This window comes from Vigna umbellata, chromosome 7 (genome assembly GCF_029865625.1).
Source record: "Vigna umbellata cultivar VRB3 chromosome 7, Vumbellata_1.0, whole genome shotgun sequence".
NCBI classification, from domain to species: domain Eukaryota; kingdom Viridiplantae; phylum Streptophyta; class Magnoliopsida; order Fabales; family Fabaceae; genus Vigna; species Vigna umbellata.
The window spans coordinates 24533964-24560983 of NC_142171.1; the positions used below are offsets into that span (position 1 = coordinate 24533964).

Consider the following 27020-nt stretch of genomic DNA (forward strand, 5'->3'; position numbering starts at 1 on the left):
ATCCAATCTAACTTTTAATGGAAGTTTAGTTAAGCAACGAAACTTCTCTTTCCAAAAATGTGTTTTTACAATGAAGTTTTGCAGAATTTATTAACGATACTCAAAAAATCTATTTAATTTTAGAATTACATTTAGGTTATTCAAAATATACTTTAATGTTTGCTTAATTCTTAGGCTAGTTCTTCAAATGTTGATTGTTAGATCATTTTATATTTTCTGTTTATGTTTTTGTTTTTATGTAAATCTACAAAGTAACACCTACTAAGCCTAACATAAAGAGCTCATTCATAATCTTGGTCACATCCCTCTTCGTAGCCCATGCGTTTAATCTGTCAAAGTGGAAACAGGGGCTGTTGTAGGACGAACAAACCTTGTCGGGACTTAGCTACGATATAGTAGTACCTTCAGATAGAAGTGGAAATTTCATTACAATCTCTGAAGCAATACAAGGTTCTCCTACATTGAGTGCCAAAAGGTATAATATGAAAATAAAAGGTGGAATATATCAGCAGAATCTAGTAGTTCCTCCTAAGAAGACTAACCTCTTTTTTGTTGGGGATGGAAAAGGCATCATTGTCATTACCGCAACTAAAAATGTGTGTGATGGTTATGGTACCTTGGAAATTGCCACCGTAGGTGAGTTTATCCATGTCTTCTTAGAAGTTATAACTTATCTCTTGTTTTAATTTATTTATCCTAATGTTTCTCAAAATGCACAACTTTTACCTCTTGGTTGCTCCTAGGGTCAAAAAAGGTATTTTGTCTCCTTTGTGCGAGAATGTGAGTAGGTCTCAGTGCAAAAAAAATAATAAGAGAAGTTTGATTATTAACAAGACTTCCCGCAATGACACTTACAAACCAAGATACTCATTCATCGATTTCGTGAGCCACCCACTCATAACCAAGTATGCACGAAAGTGGTCGAGCGAACTCGTCTCTATCATCGATCGTGCCAAATTAGAATAAAGTAATGTTGCCTTCATGTAAAAGCAAATAATTCTAACTACCATATTTACAATCCAATCTAACTTTTAAAGGAAGTTCGCTTAACTAACGAAACTTCTCTTTCGAAAAATGTGTTTCTACCATGAAGTTTTGTAGAATTTCTTAACGATACGCAAAAAATCAATTTAATTTTAGAATTACGTTAAGTTATTCAAAATATACTTTAACGTTTGCTTAATTCTTAGGCTAGTTCTTCACATGCTAATTGTTAGATCATTTTATACTTTCTATTTATATGTGTTTGTTTTTATGTAAATCTACAAAGTAACATCTATTAAGCCTAAAATGAAGAACTCATTCATAATCTTGGTCACATCCCTCATCGTAGCCCATGCGTTTAATCTGCGAAAGTGGAAACGGGAGTTGTTGCAAGACGAATAAACCTTGTCAGGACTTAGCTAAGATTTAGTAGTACCTTTAGATAGAAGTGGAAATTTCATTACAATCTCTTAAGCAATACAAGGTGCTCCTGCATTGAGTGCCAGAAGGTGTATTATAAAAAAAAAGGTGGAATATATAAGGAGAATCTAGTAGTTTCTCCTATGAAGACTAACCTCTTTTTTGTTGGGGATAAAATAGGTATCATTGTCATTATCGCAACTAAAAATGTGACTGATGGCTATGGTACCTTGAAAACTGCCACTGTAGGTGAGTTTATCCATGTATACTTAGAAGCAAAAACTTATCTCTTGTTTTAATTTATTTATCCTAATGTTTCTCAAGATGCACAACTTTTTCTCTCAGTTGCTCTCACAGTCAAAAAAGTTGTTTTGTCTCCTTCGTGCGAGAGTGTACGCAGGTCGTAGTGCCAAAGAAAATAATAAGAGAAGTTTGATTATTCACAAGACTTCTTGCAATGACACTTACAAAACAAGATACTCACTAATCGACTACGTGAGTCACCCACTCATAACCAAGTATGCACGGAAGTGGTCGAGCAAACTCGTCTCTATCATTGATTGTGTCAAATTAGAATAAGGTAATGTTGCCTTCATTTAAAAGTAGCGAATTCTAACTATCATCTTTACAATCCAATCTAACTTTTAATGGAAGTTCGGTTAAGCAACGAAACTTTGTTTCCAAAAATGTGTTTTTACCATGAAGTTTGTAGAATTTCATAATGATACTAAAAAAATCTATTTAATTTTAGACTCAGTTGAGAAGAACCAGTATAAAATTGTGGTGTTCCTTTTTTTAGTTTTTGCATTTTCCTTTATTGGTTAGAAAATTATTTGAAAAAAAATTCTAAAAACTTAGTTTTTTAAAGAATTTCAAAAGCTGGTTCAAATTCAATTCACCCTTCTTGGAATTGAGACATAGGGGCTTCAATTTTAACAATAGTAAACATCTAAAGTGGACAAAGTAGATGTGAAGACAAGTTCAAGGAAAAGGTTGACATTACATGTGATTGAGTAGTTAGAGATTTTGAAATTGTTATGCAAGATCAACTATTTGAGAGGTGATTCCAGAAGTGCACGAATGTTCAATAATAGAAGTAGCAATACATGACATTTAGAGAATTTTTTATTTGATTGATTGGATGAAGATTATCAATGAGGTTGTTATTGCTGTGACTTCAACAATTTTGGCTTGGTGACTAATCTTTTCTAGAAATTTACCCTTGTTATATGGATTAGAGTGAATTCTTTTAATAAAAGTAAGCTTGGATTTAAGTCGTAATTTTAGAATCAACAACTGATTAACATCATCAATACAATGGATGGGATGATGATATCATCAATACAAGGAATAAGATGATGATATAAGATCTAGAAGAATAATAAAAAACTAGATGAAATATTGTTGCTCTAATATATCAATGTTAACTTTTTAAAAACTTACAATATATCAAACATATTTAAAAACAATATTTATCTATAATATATATATATATATATATATATATATATATATATATATATATATATATATATGGGGTTTGCTAACGCGCGTACGCCTGTTTTTCAGTTGGTACATTTTAGCAATGTATACCGAATTTTAGTAGACAAAAATACCCTTATATATCATGGATTCTAAGTTTTAAGGTTAAGGATATTTTAATAATTTTCATTCTCAAAACTTAAAAAAAAAAAGAAACCCCCGAAACCCTTACTCACCTCTCTCATTCTTCTCAATCCTTTCTCTTTCATCTCTTTCACTCCAACTTTTTCTCTGTCATCCCTACTGTAGCCCCAATTGAAAAAATCAGAAACACTTGCCTTTAAAAAATTTGCCTTTGTAAAGAGTTGTCATCCCTACTGTAGCCCCAATTGAAAAAATCAGAAACACTTGCCTTTAAAAAATTTGCCTTTGTAAAGAGTTGAGTCATTGACATATTCACCTTCAGGCAAAGCTTCATTCAAGATCTCTTCAATTTCACCATCTTCAGTAACCTCTCTAATTTCATCATCTGCATAGGTTGAATCATCATCTCTAAAGGCCAATTACCAATTCTTTCTGATGTCATTATGTTTGTGAAAATTAGATAAAATTATATACGACAAAAATTATAAAATGAAAACTCATTGTAAAGTCATTTTTTTGTAAGAAATTGTTTAACAACGAGTGTTTCTGATTTTTTTCCAAGCCAATTACCAATTCCTTTGATGTCATTATGCTTGTGAAAATTAGATAAAATTAGATAAGACAAAAATTATAAAATATAAACTCATTATAAAATCATTTTTTGTAAGAAATTGTTTAACAGCGAGCATTTCTGATTTTTTTCCAGGTCAATTACCAATTCCTTTATGCTTGTGAAAATTGGATAAAATTAGATAAGACAAAAATTATAAGATGAAAACTCATTATAAAATCACTTTTTTGTAATATTGTTTAACGACAAGTGTTTCTGATTTTTTCAATTGGGGCTACAGTAGGGATGACAGAGAAAAGATTGGAGTGAGAAAGAGGAAAAATAAAGGGTTGAGAGGAATGAGAGAGGTGAGTAAGGATTTTGGGGTTTTTTTTTTTTAGTTTTGAGAATGAAAATTATTAAAATACCCTTAACTTTAAATATTTTTGTCTACTAAAACCCGGTACACATTGCTAAAATGTACCAATTGAAAAACAAGCGTACGCGCGTTAGCAAACCCATATATATATATATATATATATATATATATATATATATATATATATATATATATATATATATATATATATATATATATAGGGATGACAGAGAAAAGATTGGAGTGAGAAAGATGAAAGAGAAAGGATTCATAAGAATGAAAGAGGTGAGTAAGGGTTTGGGAGGTTTCTTTTTTTTTTTAGTTTTGAGAATGAAAATTATTAAAATACCTTTAACCTTAAAACTTAGAATCCATGGTATATAAGGATATTTTTGTCTACTAAAACCCGGTACACATTGCTAAAATGTACCAACTGAAAAACAGGCGTACGCGCGTTAGCAAACCCACATATATATATATATATATATATATATATATAAAATTAATGTAAGAAATTATTAAAAATGATGTATTAAACGCTTCTTACAAATATTAGATACTCATTTAAAATTACATCATTAAAACATTTTGTATATAACAAGACACGTGTTATAACTACAACCATAAACAATTACGTGAAGAAATATATCTTGAAAATATTTCTCTAAGTAATGTTGTTTATAACCCCTTCACATGAAGACAATGTTAGATGCAAAATATTTTTTATCTTACATTTTAATAGTTTTTGTTATCTTTCGTCATTTTTAAAATTGATATCTATTTTATAGGTATTTGATTTTAACAGTTTAACGTGTATTTAGTAACCCTCATGATGTAATAAAGAAAATCCTTTTAATTGTATGTCAATTTTATGCTTTATGATATCTGTATTTTATCTTAAATGTAAATTAAAAAAAAATATTACCAAATATCAATACAAATTAATAAAATAAAATATTAGAAAAATAAGCATTGCAAAATATAAACTTGGATAATTTTAATACCTATATAAGTAATTTTAACTTCATAATTTATATAAAATTTATAAATACATAAAATCAAATTATCTAATTTATAGTGGTCTAGGATCTTCATCTCTAACTCACATATTATAAGTTGTTCACATGAAATATCCAACAAAAATACTATTTTATATTATGGTGGATATCAAAAAACCAATTTTTTCCATACCTCTTGTAATCTAAGTATTTAAAGGCCCCCACTAACATTTGGATACGTGGTTATCATTGTTGATTTCTATTTATCATATGTCTTAATTAAATTGAACTTCAATATTTTTATTTCAAATAGTGATTTGACATTAGGGTTGAAGGTTTTATGCCTAAATCTTGTTGGATTTTTTCTTTCTTTTCAAAGAATCTATTCCATTATCTGTTTAGACACAACCCTTTGAATTATTCTTGATTTTTTTGGTATAAATCCATGGCATTGCCTAATGTCAAAAGTGTCTAGGTTCCAAGTATACATACACACATTACTTCACTTTCAATAAGGTCTTAGATTCTTGTTCCATTATGGTGCACCACTTTTAATAATGTGCTTTCTTCCATAATTGTTTCTTTCCACCTTAACTTCAACCATTGAAGGTTGATGATGGTGTTAGGCCAACACCTTTTTGTGCCCACAAAAAAATAAATATAAATTTTAAAGAACAATTTTGCCTTATTTAATTGAAAACCATGCATATATAAATTTAACTATTAAATATACTTTTCGTTCTTAAACTATTATAAAAGTATATATTTCATTTTTAAATTAGATTATAAAGTATTTTATACTTATACTTTGTGAAAATTATATATATGTTATATTATAATGTATTGTAAAATTTGGATGTCATATAAAAAATACTTAATATATATTTTTTAACCCACAACTTTTTTTTCACATTCTATTTTAAATTCCTTAAATCAATCTTATAACTCTCACATATTAGTTAAAGAAATTGAACTCACACACTCTTTATAACTTTTCCACTAAATCACCTTAATTTATTAAAAAAAATGTTTTATATAACTTTCATAACATAACATAAGAAGATCAAATATTATATAATTTAGTTTAAAGATAAAACATAATTTATGTTACAATAATTTAAAAATTAAAAATATATTTAACTCTAAATTCAACAAACACACCCAAAAATTAAACGAACTCGTATATAAAACAAACTCATATAGTTATATATGATAGAGATAATAAAAAAAAATAACCTCTTAAATTCACGAAATTAATATATATATATATATATATATATATATATATATATATATATATATATATATATATATATATATATATATATATATACTCTTATAGTATATTGGAATTTCGGTCTAATTTAATTTTATGCTATAGATTTATATTTTCCTCTTAAAAATAAGATAAAACTTTTCAGTTTTATTCTATTTTTTCGCATGATATTTTTATATTGATCATAATTTTATCTTGTAATTATAATATTTTTCATTCTAATAAACGCTATTATTCAAAATAAATTTGATTTAAATTTCCAGTTGTTATTCATTTATCAAATTAAATACTTTGTTTTACACATTAAGTCTTAAGATTACGATAAAGAAAAACAAAGTATCACGAAAATTTAAAGTTAACTTTTTTGGGTGGAACTAAAACAAATTTTATGAGCATGAGATCATGTAATAATGTTTGAATGGTAGAGAGAGGATGTAACCGAGGTTGAAAGCTTTCATGGTTGCTTCATCAATTAATACCCAATCTCAAGGAACTGACATAACCCCAAACAATGATGATAATAATAATAACACAATGCCTTGGAAGTGTGTTAAGAGTCTCCTTCACTTTACATAACCAAATACTTGACTTAAAGAAAGCATAATTAGAATCATGTGCAATGAGTAATACTAAACTTTTAACTCATTCTCTATTACATATTATGGTTAAAATTTAGAGCTAGTAATTATTTTTCTTCTATTGTTATAATTTATTTTTTAATTTAATATGAAAATGATAAAAAAACGTCTTGATATATAAAGTTTACATGTGATTCAAAGTATATATTATTACAATTACATATTTTTATTATTAAAGAAAAATGATATTATTTGTTAACCTAACTCAATTTTATAAAATTGATTTGAAACATATAATTTTCACTATGGTAAATTTTTCTAGTTGATGAAATTTTCAATATATTTCTTATATTAATTAAAATATATATATATATATATATATATATGAAATTAGATATTAATAATATTTATTATATTTAATAAACAACAAATATTATTAGACAAATTTCATATTATAATTTAAAAAAGATAGATTTTAAATTTAATTCAATCTTATAAAATTAAATTGTAAATTAAAATTTATATTCACTTATAAATAAATTATAAATTTGAATTATTTATGGGAGAAATGAGATCATCAACAAAAAAATAAATTATTTAATCTAAACCTAAGAATGTAAATTGCAAGGTATGTGAAAAGTACTTGAAGATTGATTCTTGAGCAATGAATGAGCATAAGGAGAAGGTCCAAAACAAACTCCAAAAAGAAGCCCTTTAATTATATGAAACCATGTGCAATTGGGGCACATGTAAACCCCAATTTGTTTGTCTCAAACTCAACTTCAAAGCTGCCATGAGTGAATGAAGTGAGAAGGATGAAACAAAGAAGTGGACACGTGGGCCAGTAGGAAGTGGCCACGTGACAATGTCCAGAAATTGATCATGATCTGTCATTGAACATTTTCTGACACACCTCATCCCACCCAATGGACAACAGAAGCCAACTAAACTTGAGAAAGAAGCACTGAATGAAGTGTGATGAAACAAAGCAAGAAACTGAATCACAAAGTTAGAGCATTGAATTGAATTGTACCCTCCTTCACTCTCTGTTTGTGTTTCAGTTTTGTGTGTTGACGTACAAACAAGTGAATGCTTTTGCTTGCCATCTACAACACTGCAATGCACTCTCTCAATCCATTCCAACCAGCACAACTCATCATATCTAAGCTCAAATTCTCATACCATATTATTATATCTACACATGTGAGTTTGAGGGATGAATGAAATGCATACTTGAGTTTTTGGCATCATGAACAACACCAGGAATGTGAATCACCATCATCACAGAAGAGGTCACAGCTTCAATGGCTTTGCCAACATCCATCCCTTCTCCAACACAAATTCTTCCCAAGGTCCTTATTATCCTCATTCACTACTCAACACTTTCTCTTCCATTTATCATGTTTTTGTTTCTTGCACTGATAAACTCAACTTTGCTGAGTTTAATCACTGTATGACTTTGCAATTTAGTGTCACTAATCACTGCTTTAGCTATTTCTTGATAGGGAAACCGGGGAAAATTTCGTTTGAATCAGCAAAACTGGCTACAAGTGAGATTGATGATCTATTGTCATCCACCGAAGGAGGAAAGCATGACTATGATTGGTAACATTCTGTCACTGTTTATCATATCAGACATTGGATAATATTCATTTAGATGTGTGTAATCATTTAATTAGGCTTTTTGGTTGTAACTTGTATGTTATTTTTATTGTATGAGATTGTTTACCAATACCATAAGCGAGCACTGATTAATTACTGTGATAGATCAACAAAATCACATTCTCATTCAGTCTCATGTTAGACTCAGATTACTGTGAGTTGCAATTCAATGTCACAGATCAACAATTACAAGCATACCAAAAACCAAAGCTTGATACTCAATTGTCCTGAATCCGCATTAGTAAAACAAACTAGTACAACAACGCACACACTTTCAATGTCATATCAACTCAACTCACACATTGTTTGTTTATGGTTTATTAAGAAATGGACTTTAAGCTTAATTAACTCGTCTCATCTTTAGTCGATTTAGACTTCCGACATGGTTGGCTTCATGTTTTCTCACTTTTTGAAATGACACACTGCAACTTCAAATAGTTCCCAATGTTGGCACATGCATTTGTAATCTTTTCTACTGGATTTGTAACCATTGCTATTGTGTGTTGTAGGCTCCTTACTCCCCCGGAGACCCCCCATTTACCATCATCAGAAGGTTTACACCAACCAGCTTTGGTGCCTCCAAGAAGCAGTTTGGGTAGACCAATGTCAAACACTCATGCCTCAAGGGTATGTCCTGTAATAAATTCTCATTTCCAAACGTTCCATAGGCACAAGCACACCGATGCTCACAGTTATTTCAGTGCTCTTTTTTCTTGCTTCAAAATTTGTTAGTACTTTATCAATAAAATGAAGTAATTGCAATTGCAGCAAGATACTAGATCCCAAGCTTAAGCATTGGCTTTTTCTTAGAGTGATGCTTATTCCTTAGTGCAGCTTCTGTACATGCCTTTCAGCGGTCCCTTTGAGTAACTTCAACTGCACTCCAATGTGCTATCATTGAATTTATGTTTGCTTTGAACTCATAAAAATTAAATTCAAGCACACTCAATCTCTCAAAAGAACTAGATGGTGCATCATTTGTGATAATTACTCAGACTTTTTTGCATAACCCTTCCAACAAACATTTATAGAAGATAAGAAAGTAAAGTTGGCTCCTTCTGAATTCTATATCCACTTACTGTTTCTTTCTACAGCTTTGAAACACAATTTGGTATTCTAACATTATATGAACACAGCAAAAAACACAATTTGGTATTCTAACATTATATGAACACAGCACAAAAGAACAACTCAGCCAGAGTTTTATGCATAAATTCTTATAACAGTTCATGTGTTTCAGCTTTCAGTCTCACTATCAGAGAACAACAACAATCACTCTCACTCAAGACCAGCAAGAAGTGGTTCAGTGACTCGCAGTCCAAGCAGATCCTCCTCCATACTTAACACAAGGCCATCTTCTCCCATAACTCGCTGTCCATCTGCAGCAAGGCCTTCCACTCCAACCTCACGCCAAACTACAACACCAAGAACACTTTTACCACGCTCACTTCCCAGTTCTACCAACTCATCACCATCATCTGACACCAACAGAACTAGAACATCACAAGGCTCAAGGCCATCCACTCCAAGCTCAATTCCAAGGCCAACCATTGCTGCCATTTCAAGGTCTCCTTCACGGCCCTCTACTCCCTCTCGCCGCCATTCTCTGCCATCTCAATTACCTTCACCCACGCGTGTTGCACGCAAGCCAATAGTTCCACCTGATTTTCCTCTTGAAACACCACCAAACCTCAGAACAACACTGCCTTCTGATAGACCTGTTTCTGCAGGAAGGTCTCGTCCTGGTGCTGCTGTTACTCTTCCTTTGAAACCAAACTCTGAATTGCAAACCCCAGTTGTTACTACCATGTCAAGGAGACAGCAGTCTCCTATTCCCAACAGGGGGAGGCTCTCTGAGTTCACATCAAAAAGCCGTGGCCACGCAAATGCTGGTGACCCCTCTGAGGTATCTGCAAGGAAATCTGTGAAGTCTTCGACTCCTGCCACAGACAACAATGGTCTGGGAAGAACCATTTCAAAGAAATCACTGGATATGGCTATCAGACACATGGTAAGTCCATTTCTGCAATCACAGTTTGATCCTTAACTTAACCATCTTGTATCATAATGGTGCAATGAACCCTTTTCGTTCAGGATGTTGTGAGGAACGGTTCAGGAACTCTTCGTTCACTTTCAAGTGCCACACTCTACCCTCAGAGTATTCGAACTTCTTCAACTCCCAACAAGACACACCACACTCGAGGTTTGAGTGTTCCATCTTCAATGAACATTAATGGAAGCCTCCAAAGCAGAAACAATGGAAACAACACTAACAGGAAAAATGGCAGAGAGAAAGGTGAAAGGCAAAAACAGTGCTTGGGAAAATTGAATGCAGTGGTAGATTTGTATGAGAGTTATCCTTATGATTCACTGTTGCTTAAAGAAGATTTGAACAACACAAATTGGCTGCTGCATAGTGTTGATGAAAAATGTGATATCTTTGACAATGGATTTGAGTCTCTGCCAGAACCCTTTGGACTCTGCTAGCATTCTTTCTTCTTCTCACTGTAATTTGTAATATGCTATTTACTTCTTCATTATCGTGTCTCAGAGCTGGGGAAGTGAACATGGTGTATATGAAATGCATGGATTAACTTCGATCTTACAATACAAGTGAATACCATGCAAAAAATTATCAATATTCATCTTATGCATAGTCAAATTATGAAATAAAACAAACATAAAACTTAGATTAAAATATATTTTATAGTGTATGTGTATATATTTTATAGTGTGTGCATATATATTAAGGAAAAATCCAAATTATCTTAGTTAGAAAAAAATTTAGATAATAGAAATGAGGATTATTCAATCCATAATATACTTATGGATTCTAAAAATGTATTTTAGATGTGTATTTTAAATTACATAATCTTAAATAACATTTTAGATTTCTAAATTATGCAATGTAGAATATATTTATGGATTTTCATATTCCTTAATCCAGAATGCATTTTTAAGATACATTTTTGAATTTTTAGATTATGTAATTCATAATATATTATGCATGTATTATAGGATTCATACAATAGAGGATAATATTTGTATTAAAATGACATAATAGAGGTGCAAAATGAACATTCGAACGCGTTGGCCCAACAGAAATGGGCTTGCACTGGGCATGAGCAAGGAGAGTTACTTTCTCCACCACCACATAGTGCTCTTTGCACTCCTTATTTTTCTTTTATCCTTCAATATTATTTAAATATACGTTAAATTCTTAATCAGATGTCGTTGAAGGAAAAACGGATGTCGATATCCGTTCACGGATGTTGACATCCGTTGAAGAACAAACTCATTCCAATTGCATTCTCTAATTTCAATGATCAATTTCATTTCATGTGAAAACTTACCAAAATGAAACCCACATGACAAAATTTCATGAACTGCTGTACTAGTTCTCCTTTTTTCGAATTTGTGTTACAGTATCAACCAAAAGTTCTTAACCATTGATATGACCTGGATGATACACTTTTACTTCTTTTTACCTTAAATTTTCAGGGAGATGATGATGATTTTATACATTCTCATAGATGCACCATCTGCTATATATAAAAAGACTTTCAAAGTTTGATCGATGAAAAAAATGGCAAACCTTTAGCCTCAGTTTCAACTCATCAAACTTTTTGTCAGTCATAATTGGATTTCCAGACACATGGGTCATAAAAGCTTCCAAGAACTTTTGTTCATCAGTACCTGCAATCAATAAAGACACTTCAAAATAGAGTTCCCGTGTTAACACAAATTCAATGATAACATCAACTTCAGCTATTATGGTCGAAGTTGTCTAATACTTAGCATGACAATGCTGCTCCCTTCCCACATAAGTTCTTCCTTAAGATTATCAAATTCTTCATTAGACATGATATAGTCTTTTCCTCATAATAGAATGCCTATCGAATACAGAAAACGAAACTAATAAAAAATTTAATTCACATACACGAAAAGGTAATTCCTGTTTTTTGTACAATCATCATTGATCACATGTAAAAACATATAATAACCAATAAGACAGAAACAAACTAAAACTTGTGGGACCATACTTGTATTGCCCGAAGAAATTCCTGCTCAAGTTCACGAATTGATTTCTTCTCTTTTGTCTATGCTACAATAAGAGAAGATTTAAAAGGAGCATAATCTAGTTTGTCACGGAAAGAGAAAATAAGTTATGTGCAATCAAATAAAGATAAAGTGAAGGAAGTGTAGGAATATTTAGAGTTTTAAAAAAGATAAATAAAGTTAGATGATAAAAGTTGAATTAATGCAAAGTATTTTTAGAATAAAAAAATAATAGAGAGATGTAGGAAACATTTGAAATGAAAAGAAGGGAGCAACTCTCATGAGCAAATAACATGTCAACTATTTTGCTTCTTGAAACAAGAGAATAAAATTAGTGCAAGACTTTTAATTTCTATTTCATTTTGAGAATTAAAGTAATTGATCCAACTTTTAATAAATATTTAGTCAAGCACATTAGCTATTTTAAATATAAAATACTACAGACAATTTTGTAAAAGAATTATTCTAAAATATCTAAGAAAAGATATTTCATAAAAACAATACCATAAAATTAATTTTTTAAAAAAGGAAAAATACAATAATAATAAAATAAAGGACAATACACACTTATGAAAATGGATAACGTGGAAAACTTGGTATTGAGTCGTCTTCAAAGGTCAAGGTCAAAATTGAATCACCGCATTCATATTTCATATTCCATTTTCATACCTTATTTCCTTTACTTCTCTTTAAGGAACCAATCGGTTTTAATGATTAATAATTAGCATTTCACACATGAGAAAAGCGAAATTTCGAAACTTTTCAAAGTCTTTGTCGTAATTGTTTATAGAATGAATTGATTAGTCGGAGTTAGTTATCAATAATTAAGTAATTACTGTAAATAAAAAAACTCATGTCTGAAAATGAAATAGAAACCTTCTGTGTTGGGAACCAAAAAGACTTTCATTTATTAACCTGGCAAGCATCGAAACGCTTTATCTTCTCTTAGCTAATACCTCAACTCACTGTCCCAATTCACGGATTCAATTGAAGGAGCGGTTGCTTTTGCCTCCAATCTGCAAATTAGGTTTTTTTTCCCCAAAGGTCTGTTTTTTATTTTTATTTTGTTTGTTTCTCTGAAATTGAATTTGTGGGGTTTCTTTCAATCAGACTCGTGATCCAATTCCACAATTTGTCCCTTCAGTTTTGGTTAATTTTTCATTGGGTTTCTTTTTCTGCTTGTGAATGGATTGAAAGTTGGTTGCTTTTATTCCCAGATATAGAAGTTGTGCTATTGGAGGCCATAAAATCTTGTGTTTTCAGCTTCTAAATCAGTTCTCTGAACGAATGATGGGACCCCACTTGCATCGTCATCACCGTCACCATCATCATCATATCATTTTAGTCATTTAATTTCCTCGTTTTGCTAATGAATGCTTGGAACCATTTTTAGAATTTTAAGTAGGAAGGTAGAGTCTAAATAGGCATTGTAATTCTCATGTTGTATGCCCTCCTCTTTTTATTGTCATTTTTACTCTTCCGTAATTGCCAGACCAATTTCCTCGTTTAGTCTTTGACTTTACTGTTGTTTGTTGTCCTTTCTTCGAGTTTTATGGATTTTGAGGTTTGTTGTGCCGAAATTCTGTTTGCAGGGTTCATTTTATTGAAGATTTGGAGTGTCGTGGCTTTGAAACAATTACATGGGCAATTGTATGCATAAGGTGAGAATAATTGAATACTTCTATTGGAATTTTTTTAGTTATTTGTTTCCATAAGAACTTGAAAGCCCAAGCAAGGTTTTCATGCTGTTCTCTTTTGAAGTGTTATCTTAAAACAGATCATATACACTTCCAGCGTAGGTTATATTTTGGAATGTAACTTAACCAAAGGTCCTCGCAGTGAAGTCATAAATTTGTGGTTTATTTAGCCAATCTATGTCAAATTGACATAACTTGTGAATATGGATAGCTACAAGAATGAAAACGATATTAACATGAGGTAACAAGCTACAATGGGATTAACAATAAATAACGTGTTTATTTAAAAGATGATTTGTTACGTCTTGTCTAAATCCAACTTATATTCTTAAAAGTTAAAGCTATTAGGTAGATACCCTGAATGGTTTTAGATTCTAGTACATTTTCATGTAAAATCCCATTGTAGTTTAAGTTTGTGCAATTCTTATACTGGTGATATTCAACTTAATGTAGAAGAATGGAGGTGACAAGGTTTGAACTTTTGTGCATCTGGCTATAGAGGCTCTAATAATATGTAGCAGACCTACTTTGCTTAGAGCTTAAGCTTTTTGGTAGAAGCTTAGAAATAATTTTGCATTTCTAATGCAATCTATGGTTTATTGATGATGGAATATCATTAACCAATGCTATCAGGCAGTAATATTCTAATTAATCTAATCTTGGTCTATTAAGCTGCCTTTACTAATAGCTTATCCATACAATGTTGGCTTGTTTCTTTCTGTTTTTCGTGCTTTTCTGTCTTTTGCTTTTCTTGAATTCCATACGCTTGTAATGTTACTGAAGGGCTCTCATCTTTACTCAAAAGATCTCTGAGATTGCAGTTTTTTTTTCCTTGAATGCAATTTTACTTTAACTGTAGCCTGAAGGTTTGTCCTTCTTTCAGCATAGTATCTTCCTAACTTTTCTTTCCTCCTCAGTGGAAGGGAAACTTTTTAATTTCTGTAATAGTTCTGCAAGCCTCATGGCACCTCAATGTTTGTAAAACAATTTTGTATATCGTTCATTGATACTTAGACTGACTTTAGTTTCATGTTTCTAACGTTTGCAGGGTTATCATAGTGATGATGATTCTAATCATCATGTGGATTTTGTTTCTGGGAATGTGCAACTTATTACTACCAAAGAATCTTGGGACCAACATTTGGAACAAGCAAATAGGGATAGTAAAATTGTAAGTTCTACTTATTTAATTCATAGCACAATAATTATAACTGTGTGTAGCGAGTAAAACTTTGTATCCAGTTCTTGACAGCAAAGCCTCCCTAATCCTTTTGTGAACCTTTTTATCAGTAACATTAGGAAAAAGTTCTCATTCAATCCACTACAGAAACTGAATTTTCCACCTAGTTTTTCTTTTCAATTTCTTTAGTTACTATCATGCTTCTTGATGATTAGAAACTTTTTGGGTAGGAAAGTGGGAGTATGGAGGCATTGAATGTCATGGGCAGATCCTATAATTTATTCTTAAACTCTGCTAAAGGATTTATAAGCTTGTATTTTCACTCTAACTTTATTGCATCTCAAGACCCCCTTTTCTTCATGAGTATACTTTATATCATTTGGGTGCAGTATCGAATTCTAAAGCTTCATGTTTAACAGGTTGTTGCAAATTTCAGTGCAACATGGTGTGGTCCTTGTAAGATGATTGCTCCATATTTCTGCAACTTGTCCGAGAAGCACTCCTCTATCATGTTCTTATTAGTGGACGTGGATGAAATGACTGTAAGTAGAGAAGTTGCATATACTATTATTATTATTATTTATCTGGAAGTGAATCAAAAATATATTGACTAGTACTGCCCTTATATGAACATAAAACATTTAGAAGTTCTTCCAGTGATTAATTTGTATGGAAAATTAATAATCAAAATATCTGGGATGTTATGGGACTAAATTATTGTCTTGTAGTTGTGTGATAGTAATGAACATGGTTATGTTGCAGGACTTCAGCGCTTCCTTGGACATCAAAGCCACACCCACTTTCTTCTTTCTTAAAAATGGAAAAGAGTTTGACAAACTTGTAGGAGCCAACAAGCCAGAGCTGGAGAAGAGGATTGCTGCGATTACTGGTGGAGTTCCTCATCATCGACAGTGATTGTTGTTTCATGTCAATTTGTAGAACCTGTGTTCTTCCCTTCTCTCTTCAGAACATGTTTTCATGTGACATTGTCATTGTATTTTTCTTCAATGTAAATATATGTGTGCTTTATGCTTTACAGAATATTGATATACTGTTACCAGAACCCCCTTTCACATGTCACAATTCTCCATCACTTTCCTAAAACTATCCAACTATGTTTCAGGAGTCACAGGATTCTCTGTTGGATTTTTTGGTATTGTCTTTTGCTGAACATTAAAAATACACTGATATTATATTGTTGGTATATTGAAATTCTTTTTGATATATTTTAAAACATCAAAATTAGTTCTATCAGTGTATTTTGAAAGGAGAGCAGAGGAACAACATTAAACAATCCTGCAGAGAATCCAAATTAGTTTTCTTGCTCTTCTTTGTGAGTTTGGGACTCTGCAGGTTGCCATAAAGATAGAACTATATCCAATAACTAAAAACTGAGAAAAATATGTTAAAATATAAACAAAGTTTCATGTTGGTTAAAATAAGATATAAACATGAATTTATATATATATATAAGATTTTTTTTTAAAATAGTACTAAAAACAAATGTGAGAACTTGATTTAAAGGAGATAATATCTTACTTTCGTGAATTTATTGTTAGTGTAAATATATAAAGTTTGTCAACTTTTTTTCCATTGGCTTAACACTCATACTATAATAATTTAATTGATTAATAATGTAAAAAAACTTCTACAATACCAACGGAAACAGACGTTTGTGTACCATTTTTTACCCTTAATAATAAATTGAAAAATTAGATGTCATAGGAGTTATTATAAAGTAAATATTTTTATTAATTTTTATAATGTTATAATTATAGAGTATCTTAGGATAATATTACTTATTGTAAAATGAGTTATATTGGTAACATTGAAATAGATAACAGATATGCACATTAAAATAAGATTCTCCTAATAACGAATAGTTTTTTTTTCTTAAAATGTTTAAATATTTTTTGGGAAAATGTGTTGAAAAATAAAAAATAAAGAGATTGTATATATATATATATATATATATATATATATATATATATATATATATATATATATATATATATATAGCGTTTGAGACATCAGATTCAAACAAAACCTTAGTGTGTTCGGAATGAAGCAATCGAAGGATCCGTTCGAAGCAGCGTTCGAGGAATCGCCGCCAGAATCTCCGACGGAGATAGAGGCGGACACAATCCATAACCATAGCCATAACCATAATCATAACCAAAACCCTATTCCTTCTCCTTCTGTTCTACCCCTCAACCCAGGGCCTCCGCAGAAGGCGAGTGCGGTGGTCAAGAACAAAGACAAAGACAAGGACGATGAAGAGGAGGAAGAAGAAGACAACATGGACGTTGAGCTTTCCAAGCTCCCTTCCACCGGCGACCCTCACAAAATGGCCAAGATGCAGTTCGTAAATCACTTCACTTCAAATTCGTTACCTTTTTTCACATTTACCAATTTCTCCCCTTTTTCTTCTTCAGGACAATTTTATTTCAGTTCAGCGAAGAGCAGATGAGTAGATACGAGTCCTTCCGGAGGGCTGGGTTTCAGAGAGCTAACATGAAAAGGGTATGTGCCCTTCTTCTCTTCTTGTATTATTCCATTTGTGTTTCGTTGCTTTGCTTTAATTAACAGCTGCTGTTGTTTTGGGTTACTCACTTTCTCAAGAAGCGTGTTTGTATTCACGTTGAAATACCACTTAATTTGATTTCAGCTATATATGTATTCACATGTTTGATTTAACGTCAATTAATATCATCTTAGGTGTATATTCACCTGTTTGAGTTAATCCAGTTAATTTGATATTATAGGAAAATGTACACTTGTTTGACTTTGCATTGAGGAACTGTGACATGGATGAATTTCGAGTTGAAGCAACTTCAATGGTTTTTGTGTTAGATAAAAAACATTATACTGATTTTTACTGTTAACGTACTTTTTGGATCTGAATTTCGTTTGTTTTGATAGAAGATTGAACCAAGAGCAAATTACATTGACAATACTGTGGTTTCTTGTTTGATATTGTACATGAGCCCTCTTTCCTTCTTTTTTTCAACGTTTACAGTAACCTTTCTTGCAGTGTTGCATTGTGTAATTGTTCCTTAGTGATCTTTCCTACAGAGCTGCACCTTGTAATGTGTTTCCTCCTGAGTATTAGGTCGATGATGTGTTTAACGTTTGTTTGTCTAATGTGCTTTATTGGTATTGTATAGAGGAAGTGACCGTAATGTATTTTAAACAATTATAAACAAGAGGAGTTGGTGTAGGGTAGGGATTAGAAAGGGAGAGGGTAGATTTGATAAAATCTTAGGGCTGTGTAATTTACTCTGGAAATAAAGAACAAGTATGGTTTTGGATTGGTGGTTTGTTGATGTTAAGGAAATTTTCCACGGGAAATTAGTAGGTGCAATGAAAATATGATGGGAGAAAAAGAATAAGGGCATCAATATCATTGCATCAAACAATCATAAAGAGATCAATACGCTGCTGTAAATACTGAAATTGATCATGTATCAGAATTGAAGCTTTATGGTTTAGCCGGGTAGGCTTGTTTGTTTCTTGATTGAGAATTAATGTCAACACTCATAGAGGATTAGATTACACCACCACCTTAGACACAAGACATTGTCAAATGTAAAAAGTTAAAGTTGTCAAATTATTTGCTGGACTTTGTCCTGCTTTTAACTGATTGAGGCAACATTTGCATTTTCTCCTTGATGATTGGCTGGGTGTGTGCATGCTGCTCCTTTTGGATTCAACTCGTGATTTTGCGTTTGTTTATGGATTATCATTCTCTATATCCAAATTTGCGTCGGTATTGCTGAAATTTTCTCCTCTCCCTCCCCTATCAGTTATTGGCTAGTATCACGGGGACCCAGAAGATTTCAGTGCCAATGACGATTGTAGTATCAGGCATTGCAAAAATGTTTGTTGGTGAAGTTGTTGAAACAGGTAAGGCTAGTTCTTCTTTGTAAGTTTGATACACTTCTAAAATCACAGTATCTACTTCTACAGATTTTAACGATGTTGCTGTGTTTTATTCAGTGCAAGCACACATTTTGCATAATTCCAGTTTTTTATGTTAATGAATTGTACTATATTTTGCAGCTAGAATAGTTATGAAAGAAAGGAAGGAATCGGGACCAATTCGGCCTTGTCATCTGAGAGAAGCATATAGACGGCTAAAACTTGAAGGAAAAGTCTTTAAGAGATCAGCCTCAAGGCTCTTCCGGTAGATGGACCAAATATGTGTTTAGATTTTGAGAGTTTTCAAAATATGTTTTGAAAATATGAAAGATATGATATATGGAGGAAGTTGTATCCAAAGACATTTTTAATTTTAAACACTAATTTAAATGAAAAGATATTACAGAAATATTTTCAATGTGAATGTTGTACATGATCTGTGGTAAATATGAATACTGTATATGATATCACTCCTTTGCAACAGATTCAATTTTGCAGTATCTCGCTATGATTTACAATCTAAAGAAAAATCACATTACTTCCAATAATGGCATATTGTTTTCATTACATAAACTTAACTAATTCCCTTAACTTACCAAATCAATTTTCTTTTTGTTGTCCCACGGTTTATTATTCATCTTTATTGAGGTAATACATTTGTATCACTTTTAAAACTAAATAGGTATTCAACTTTTTAAAATGGTTTGATGATAATTATCAATGATAAAGAGGATTTTCTCTTTTTAAATAACTTTTTTTAAAACTAAAATGATAATTAACTTGTTCTTTTTATCCTTTTAAATGGTTATTTACTTGAGTTTAATTGTTTTTAAAATTAGATTAGTTGTTATTTATAACAAAAAAGAAAGATACATTCACATGTTTTCACTAGTAATTATTAATAAAAAAAATATATGTAATAGGCACATGTGTATTTGTTTTATAATAAAATTATTATTATGGACCTTTTTTTCTTTGTGTAAGGAAAAAGAAGAATCCGATTATAAATATTAATCATATTTGATATGTGAATCTTATAACTAAACCATAATCGGTTCTCCACAAGTATTAATTTGACAGTTAAATATTTTAGATCAATAATTGATTTTAGTCCTTAGAAATACTTTTAACCTTTAAAATCAGTTTTATTTAAATATGTTTCAACTATTCAAGCATAAAACATGTTTATATTTGTCGTTTTTTTTTCTTTTTTAAATAAAAAGTAAAATAGGTTGTTAAGGTGTAATAGTAACCATAAAATCAATTTTCCAAACAAAATTATTTATTTTCAGAATCAATTCTGAGTATTATAATTGGTATAACACATTTTGGTTATAATAGGTTACGTGACTAATTTTAAAAAAATACAAATAAAACCAGTTTTATCACACCAAAACGAATTATGATTTGATTATATATAATATCCATGTTTCAAATATTATATATAGGTATCAAATGATTATAGTTATTTTTCTCTCTCTCCCATTCTCACAGAAGAATAGTTATATGGTTAAGTATGGATTATCCTAACCATGAGCACTCAAGATATTAAAGAAACACTGACACTGACATAAAACAACATAAATATAACTAAGAATAGCATTGCATAAAGTAAGAAAAAGGTAGAATGATGTCTCTATGAATAAAAAGTTGAGAAGAACATGTTCTGAAATTCAAGCTATTGGCTTCAACACATACATCTTGCAAGAATGCGGTTCAACAGTGACAGTCATTTTGCCCACGAACTGTCTTTCCAATGTCTCGTGCTGCATACATCAGAAAAGAACATGTGTCATTACAGCATCAGTATCCATTGAAAAACAACGTAGAATTTGTGACTAAATTGTTGTATTACCTCCCAAAGATCTCTTGCCTGAACAACAGTTGAAGGGTCAAGGCCGATATCTTCCCATTCTGCAGTCATCTCTGAAAGGCGATCACTCCATTTATTCAGTAAGAGAACAGCCACCCTGTATTCTGAAAGAGGACCTGCCCAAACCTGATCAAAAATCACATTTTCATTACATTCTTGTTTCTTTTCTTTCTCATTCAACCGCATGCATGCATGGAATCATTGCTCTCATGCACCTTCAACTGTGTGGTGTTATTTGAAGTTGAACAGTAGTGTTTAGGTTGAATTTGTGGTGTTGTTTTAGGTTGAATTTGTGGTGTTGTTTTAGGATTGAGTCCAAGGTGTGTACATTACATGGTGAAATTTGTTGCCAAAGGGGTTCAATGGACCTGAAAATCTGATACCATTGATGAGATTTTTTTAAATTAGGAAGAGATTATAAATATGTGAGGTTGAGTCTAATCCACATAAAACATCAACACTACTTTTAACTCAAAAGTTCAAGACAATGAACTTCTGAGTCTTTTTTTTTATATGATATTTCACTTTGTCATTTTTATCGACAAGACTTAAACTCACGTTTGGATTATTTCTAAGTGAAATTTACATCGAGTGCTCCTTCCATCCTAACCCTTTTAGCTTGTACACCAAGTGGATCTGAAATTGGAACAAAAACATGTTAAAAAACCACACACATAAAAGGTCATTATAGCTTAATGTATAATGCAGAACTGATAGTATAGTATCTCTCCACCTTGGTTAACTGCAATAACCTCTGCATTTGACAGTATCTCTAGAGTGTCATCGTCCATTTTTCCAAGATCACAGCCAATAAGAAGAGGAGCCTGCAATAAGTCTTTGCATGAAAAAACAGAATCTACAAAGTGCAGTGTTTAAGCATGGCTTTTTAAATAGCTCTTACAAAACTTGTATCTATTTCTAATTAGAAGACAATATTCACACGACTTGCAATTCAGTGCATGAACAATCTAATCTGAAGTATATGTCTCTTCATAGAAGTTACATACAAGCATGACAAGACAATGTTTAAGATGGATGGTACCTTGGAAATGGCCCATAAACTGAAGTGAACAACGTATTCATGTTTCTTCATCTTTCCATTTCCTACCTCCAGCATGTCAGGATCTATTGATTTTAAGGATTATTAAAGAATGGTGCACAGTAAGATGAATATAAAAGAGATACTCTCTCATGAGTTATCAGTGAAATTCATACCATTCCAACCACCAGGTTTTGCAAAATCAGCATAAACATCATTTCTGTCTATTCTTGAAACCATTCTGCCAAAAGTGAACAATTTTACATATATTTTCTACAATCACTAAGCATAAACCAAACTTTGTTACAATTTCTTGCTTACCTTTCCCAGTTATCATCAATGTCATCACTAGTTCTCCAGCTATTTCCCACTGGAAAACCCCATAATGCAGGGTGCATGTCTCCCCTAAGAACAAAGAACATGTAATCAGAGGGAAAAATTTGAAACAATCAACATTCTAAAAGTAAACAAAATTACCATTCACATAATGAGAAGTAGATTGGACGGCCTGCCTTCATCAAAGCTCGAGTCATAATAGGATATCTAAGATATCAAAAGAACACAACAATTTTCACTTTTGAGTACCAAGATAAGATTGAAAAATAACCATAAAAGTGCTATTAAATATGTAACTAGCTTCTGCTACCTTTGAAGAGGCTTTATTCCACCATTGTTACAATTATCATACTTGAGATAATCAACACCCTGCAAGAAGAAACAATGATATTAATAAAAGTTTGTTGAATTGACAGAAAGTCTTTCTATATTCAAATACTTGTCACACCCGCACGGATATCCGCTTAAAAAATATCCGCGGGTATTTTAAAATCCGCGGATACCCGCAAATATTTTAAAAAATATATATTTTAATAAATGATTAAAATAATTTAAATAGAATTACAAAAAATATATAAAATATAATATAAATTAAATTCAATTTTAATTAAATTTAATCTTGTAAAATATAAATTAATGTTAATTTTAATTAAATTTAACTTAATAAAATATAAATTAAATTTTTATTTTTATTTTTTGCGAGTAGCGGGTATCCGCGGGTACGGATAGTATAATACTCACACCCGATCTGTTTATAAGCGGGTATTAAAATATCCGCTACCCACGGGTTGTGGGTAGTAAATATCCACGGGTATCAACTATCCGTCGCGGATTTTATCTGCAGATATCTGCGAGCGCGGATTTTTTGTATGCAGACGACATAGCGAATTCACAAAACTTTTTGGATCAAGACAAAAAACAGATGACGACAGAAGATCTTGATCATCCACGAGAGGTGGTTACTTCAACTCCAAGATACCTATAATAAACAACACTAAAACCTAATAAAAGACCATGATTTAGGAGTGTTTATTCCAACTCCAAGATACCCACAAGCTTAAGAAATAACACTAGAATCCAAGAGAAGACCACGGTTCTAAGACCAAGCTCCAATACCATGTCAAAATATCAAAACAAGAAAAAGCATACGAGAGATTTCTTTGTTTAGAATTGTTTGCTTGTATTCTCGAGTCCTCTTCTCTTAAATAGGTAGCATAGAATATTTTTACATTAATATCGGAAATTGCAAGAGATATGCAAATAAAGGGAAGTATTATACAAAATTTCCTATTTAACAGAAATATATCAAAGGTGAAAAATAATAATCTAAAGACATAATCAAATACATTAACACTAGGATCTGACTAGCAACTCTTATCAACTCGGCACCTTGAAGCACCAACCTCTCCACCTTATAAGATTCACTCTATTTTTTATAAGATTCACTCCATTTTTTCGGTAATAACATAAATAAAGGACTTAACAAGAATCATATATGAGCAGGCCTTGGTATACAGAAGCAAACATAAATTGTATGGAACAAGAACAATTAACAAGCTCAAACACCAGTCCGAAAAAGATGATGGTTGACTTTGGAGACAGGCATTAATATATCTAATTGCCATTCTCATATAAAACATAAACATCATACGTTGTTGGTAAAGTACAAATATCACAAACAATGCTAGAAGTGTCAGTTCCAACCGATACCCTCTTCTTCTTTTGCCAATTGCCTCTCTCATCTCCATCTATCTTTTCTATTTTTCTCCCTATCAAGGGATCAATAGCAGGTACATGGACTCCACACACAGAAATAGGTATATATGATTTTATTTTTAATTTTTCTTTTGAAATAATTCTTCTGGTCATTATATACCTATCTGACAGAATCGATTCTGAAAACCTTAAGAAGATACAATTAGAACAAAGTTCCCGGTGTTATACTTTGATATGTTTGTGTTGAGAAGTGACTGTATTAGGATTCCTTAACTTTGATTTCTTTAAAGTTAAAATCAAACAAAACTTCTTGTATTATGGTTTGTGGAGCCCACTTCACATGAGCGTACCTTGGGAGTTAGGACACACATTTTTTGCTGCTTTACTCCTACCTGACTTTGCCATACATTGCTAAGCAATGGAAGATAATATAATAGAATAGAAGCTTTTCTTGGCTTTAAAGCTAGAGCAGTGACATGACACGGTCTCTACTTGCACACCACTCTTCTGTCTTTGATCCACTCCTATGTAAGAAAATTTAAGATGATCACTTATATAATTTGGTCCAAAACATCATAAGACATCGTGCCTAGGCAACCAACTCTATGGAAACACACGTGAGATTTGGATTACGTACAATTTCCTTGGTCCTTTTTCTGACTCTTACTACAAGTTTAAGCTCAACTGCATTTGATGTCAGTGAATATGAAGATGGGGAAAGCGTTGATATAGCAAATTCTATCTTAAGTTTTGGGTATGTATTAGAAAACCCTTTTGTTAATTCTTATTTCTGTCCTTTTTAACTTTTGGTACTTAACTATATTTGTTGGGGTTAAGAAATGAAATGGAAGACATGGAAGAAAACGAATGGCAGATGGTGCAAACTAAAGCAAACCAATTTGTGGTGAACGACCAACCTTTCTATGTCAATGGATTCAACACTTACTGGTTGATGGTATTTGCTGCGGATGAGTCTACCAGAGGAAAGGTCACTGAGGTGTTCAAACATGCATCCTCTGTGGGCATGACAGTTTGTAGGACTTGGGCCTTCAATGATGGCCAATGGCGTGCTCTTCAGAAATCTCCATCAGTTTATGATGAAGACGTGTTCAAGGTCAGTGCTTCTGATTTATCTGCTTGTTATTTTCATCCCTTTTTATGTTCTACTGAAAACAGTATCACGATTACTTCTCTTGTATAGTCAATTTTTTCTTCACTGTTGTATTATGGTTAGTAGTTATTAATGTTTTAAGTGATGATACTGCCAATTTTCTAGTTGTATGTGCAGTTAAATATCAATCCTCATGCAATTCCATTTCATTGTTTGAACCATAGGCGTTGGATTTCGTGGTAAGTGAAGCAAAGAAATACAAAATAAGACTTATATTATCACTGGTTAACAACTGGGAGGCTTACGGTGGCAAAGCACAGTATGTAAAGTGGGGCAATGCAGCTGGCCTCAACCTGACCTCTGATGATGCCTTTTTTTCACATCCAACTGTCAGAAGCTATTACAAGGCTCATGTTAAGGCATGTAGTTTCTTGCAATCCAGTAGATAAAATACCACCTTTTGTAAAGCCTGTTTTGTTATTTGCTGCAATGCTTAACGACCTAAAAACTAATTGGGTTTAGTACTATTTTTAATTGTGTAGACTGTGCTCAATAGAGTTAATACATTCACAAATATCACTTACAAGGAAGATCCAACCATTTTTGCTTGGGAACTGATGAATGAGCCTCGGTGCAACTCAGACTCTACAGGTGATGTGTTACAGGTTTGCCCAGGTCCTGTAGAACTATTCTTTCAGTTTGTAATGCATAAAATCATTGCATTCAATTAATCAGTTCCATCCATGATATCACATCTTGTGTCCAACTGAATACATTACAGGATTGGATAAAAGAAATGGCATTCTATGTGAAAAGCATTGATACAAAACATCTGGTGGAGATTGGACTGGAAGGATTTTATGGCCCCTCGACACCTCAGAGATATCAGTTAAACCCAAATGCATATGCTCACCAGGTCGGAACTGATTTTATCAGGAACCACCAGGTTCTGGGTGTTGACTTCGCTTCTGTTCACATATATCCAGACTCATGGTAAGTTACTATGTTTATTCAATGATGACATTTGCAATAGTATGTACAGTATCATAAAAATGAACTACTGCTGATACATTAATGTACTATGCCATAAGTGTCTTCTTTGCTTTTACCGTTCATCTGATTATCTGAAATCCAAAATGATTGTGAGAGTTTCTAACTATTATTTGATTACCTTGCCAAAGGATTTCACAATCAATTGCTGATTCACACCTCCCATTTATAAAGTCTTGGATGGAAGCGCACATAGAGGATGCTGAAAAGTATCTCGGAATGCCTGTTGTTTTTGGTGAGTTTGGTGTGTCTGCAAAAGCTCCTGGCTTCAATTCATCATACAGAGACAACCTTATAAACACTGTGTACAAGACAATCCTAAACTCTACCAAGAAAGGAGGCAGTGGAGCTGGAAGCCTTGTGTGGCAGCTCTTTCCTGATGGAACGGATTACATGGATGATGGGTATGCAATTGTTCTCTCAAAATCACCTTCCACATCAAGCATTATATCCCTTCAATCCACAAGGCTAGCCCTCTTCAATTCCTTGTGCTCTACAAAATGTCGTTGGGGTTGTAAGAAGCGAAATGTGTTGGAAACAGCACTCTATCATGACGAACTCTAAT

At 32.0% G+C, this 27020-nt stretch overlaps 5 protein-coding genes and 1 long non-coding RNA gene across 8 annotated transcripts; 4 read left to right on the plus strand and 2 right to left on the minus strand.

The window, feature by feature from the left end:
• Positions 1-7736: 7736 nt before the first annotated feature.
• Positions 7737-11143, plus strand: LOC124824630 (uncharacterized). Its single transcript, XM_088094774.1, has 5 exons — positions 7737-8163; positions 8317-8416; positions 8983-9100; positions 9714-10484; positions 10568-11143. Exons 1-5 carry the CDS (start codon positions 8061-8063, stop codon positions 10958-10960), a joined length of 1485 nt encoding a protein of 494 aa, XP_087950900.1. The 5' UTR covers positions 7737-8060; the 3' UTR covers positions 10961-11143.
• Positions 11144-13229: 2086 nt separating this feature from the next.
• LOC124824629 (thioredoxin H9-like) lies at positions 13230-16484 on the plus strand. The gene is made up of 5 exons (XM_047297082.2): positions 13230-13576; positions 14125-14193; positions 15278-15400; positions 15829-15951; positions 16172-16484. Exons 2-5 carry the CDS (start codon positions 14173-14175, stop codon positions 16322-16324), a joined length of 420 nt encoding a protein of 139 aa, XP_047153038.1. The 5' UTR covers positions 13230-13576; positions 14125-14172; the 3' UTR covers positions 16325-16484.
• Positions 16485-17435: 951 nt separating this feature from the next.
• TAF11 (TBP-associated factor 11) lies at positions 17436-19748 on the plus strand. Its single transcript, XM_047297081.2, has 4 exons — positions 17436-17770; positions 17845-17932; positions 19216-19315; positions 19472-19748. The coding sequence occupies exons 1-4, from the start codon at positions 17472-17474 to the stop codon at positions 19597-19599; spliced, it is 615 nt and encodes a 204-aa protein (XP_047153037.1). The 5' UTR covers positions 17436-17471; the 3' UTR covers positions 19600-19748.
• A 1161-nt stretch (positions 19749-20909) lies between these two features.
• On the minus strand, positions 20910-24326 carry LOC124824601 (alpha-galactosidase 1-like). The gene is made up of 10 exons (XM_088095235.1): positions 24246-24326; positions 22889-22947; positions 22720-22785; positions 22564-22647; positions 22419-22483; positions 22246-22328; positions 21937-22027; positions 21790-21839; positions 21186-21329; positions 20910-21096 (listed from the first exon to the last, which is right to left on the minus strand). The coding sequence occupies exons 1-10, from the start codon at positions 24324-24326 to the stop codon at positions 21004-21006; spliced, it is 816 nt and encodes a 271-aa protein (XP_087951361.1). The 3' UTR covers positions 20910-21003.
• Positions 24326-27020, plus strand: LOC124824626 (mannan endo-1,4-beta-mannosidase 6-like). Of its 2 annotated transcripts, XM_088094536.1 has the most exons (7): positions 24326-24395; positions 24995-25048; positions 25132-25408; positions 25630-25824; positions 25948-26070; positions 26187-26398; positions 26587-27020. In XM_088094536.1, exons 1-7 carry the CDS (start codon positions 24373-24375, stop codon positions 27017-27019), a joined length of 1317 nt encoding a protein of 438 aa, XP_087950662.1. In that variant the 5' UTR covers positions 24326-24372; the 3' UTR covers position 27020. The 2 variants fall into 2 exon arrangements, with proteins under 2 accessions (XP_087950662.1, XP_047153035.2); XM_047297079.2 differs by lacking the exon at positions 24326-24395 and having other exon boundaries at positions 24798-25048.
• LOC148195530 (uncharacterized) lies at positions 25662-26926 on the minus strand. Of its 2 annotated transcripts, XR_015780831.1 has the most exons (3): positions 26785-26926; positions 26577-26705; positions 25662-26373 (listed from the first exon to the last, which is right to left on the minus strand). It is a non-coding gene; the product is annotated as an uncharacterized LOC148195530 (long non-coding RNA). The 2 variants fall into 2 exon arrangements; XR_015780830.1 differs by lacking the exon at positions 26785-26926 and having other exon boundaries at positions 26577-26719.

Coding starts and splice junctions, on each gene's coding strand:
- LOC124824630 (XM_088094774.1), top strand. CDS start 8,061: ATGAACAACACCAGGAATGTGAATCACCATCATCACAGAAGAGGTCAC. Junction 8,164..8,316: donor CAACACAAATTCTTCCCAAG/GTCCTTATTATC, acceptor ATTTCTTGATAG/GGAAACCGGGGAAAATTTCG. Junction 8,417..8,982: donor GGAAAGCATGACTATGATTG/GTAACATTCTGT, acceptor TGTGTGTTGTAG/GCTCCTTACTCCCCCGGAGA.
- LOC124824629 (XM_047297082.2), top strand. CDS start 14,173: ATGGGCAATTGTATGCATAAG. Junction 14,194..15,277: donor TGGGCAATTGTATGCATAAG/GTGAGAATAATT, acceptor TAACGTTTGCAG/GGTTATCATAGTGATGATGA. Junction 15,952..16,171: donor TGGACGTGGATGAAATGACT/GTAAGTAGAGAA, acceptor GTTATGTTGCAG/GACTTCAGCGCTTCCTTGGA.
- TAF11 (XM_047297081.2), top strand. CDS start 17,472: ATGAAGCAATCGAAGGATCCGTTCGAAGCAGCGTTCGAGGAATCGCCG. Junction 17,933..19,215: donor AGAGAGCTAACATGAAAAGG/GTATGTGCCCTT, acceptor CTCCCCTATCAG/TTATTGGCTAGTATCACGGG. Junction 19,316..19,471: donor TGGTGAAGTTGTTGAAACAG/GTAAGGCTAGTT, acceptor TATATTTTGCAG/CTAGAATAGTTATGAAAGAA.
- LOC124824601 (XM_088095235.1), bottom strand. CDS start 24,326: ATGGAGATGAGAGAGGCAATTGGCAAAAGAAGAAGAGGGTATCGGTTG. Junction 22,329..22,418: donor AAAACCTGGTGGTTGGAATG/GTATGAATTTCA, acceptor TAAAATCAATAG/ATCCTGACATGCTGGAGGTA. Junction 21,840..21,936: donor GGTTATTGCAGTTAACCAAG/GTGGAGAGATAC, acceptor TTCCAATTTCAG/ATCCACTTGGTGTACAAGCT.
- LOC124824626 (XM_047297079.2), top strand. CDS start 24,900: ATGGAAACACACGTGAGATTTGGATTACGTACAATTTCCTTGGTCCTT. Junction 25,409..25,629: donor ATGATGAAGACGTGTTCAAG/GTCAGTGCTTCT, acceptor TTTGAACCATAG/GCGTTGGATTTCGTGGTAAG. Junction 26,399..26,586: donor CACATATATCCAGACTCATG/GTAAGTTACTAT, acceptor ACCTTGCCAAAG/GATTTCACAATCAATTGCTG.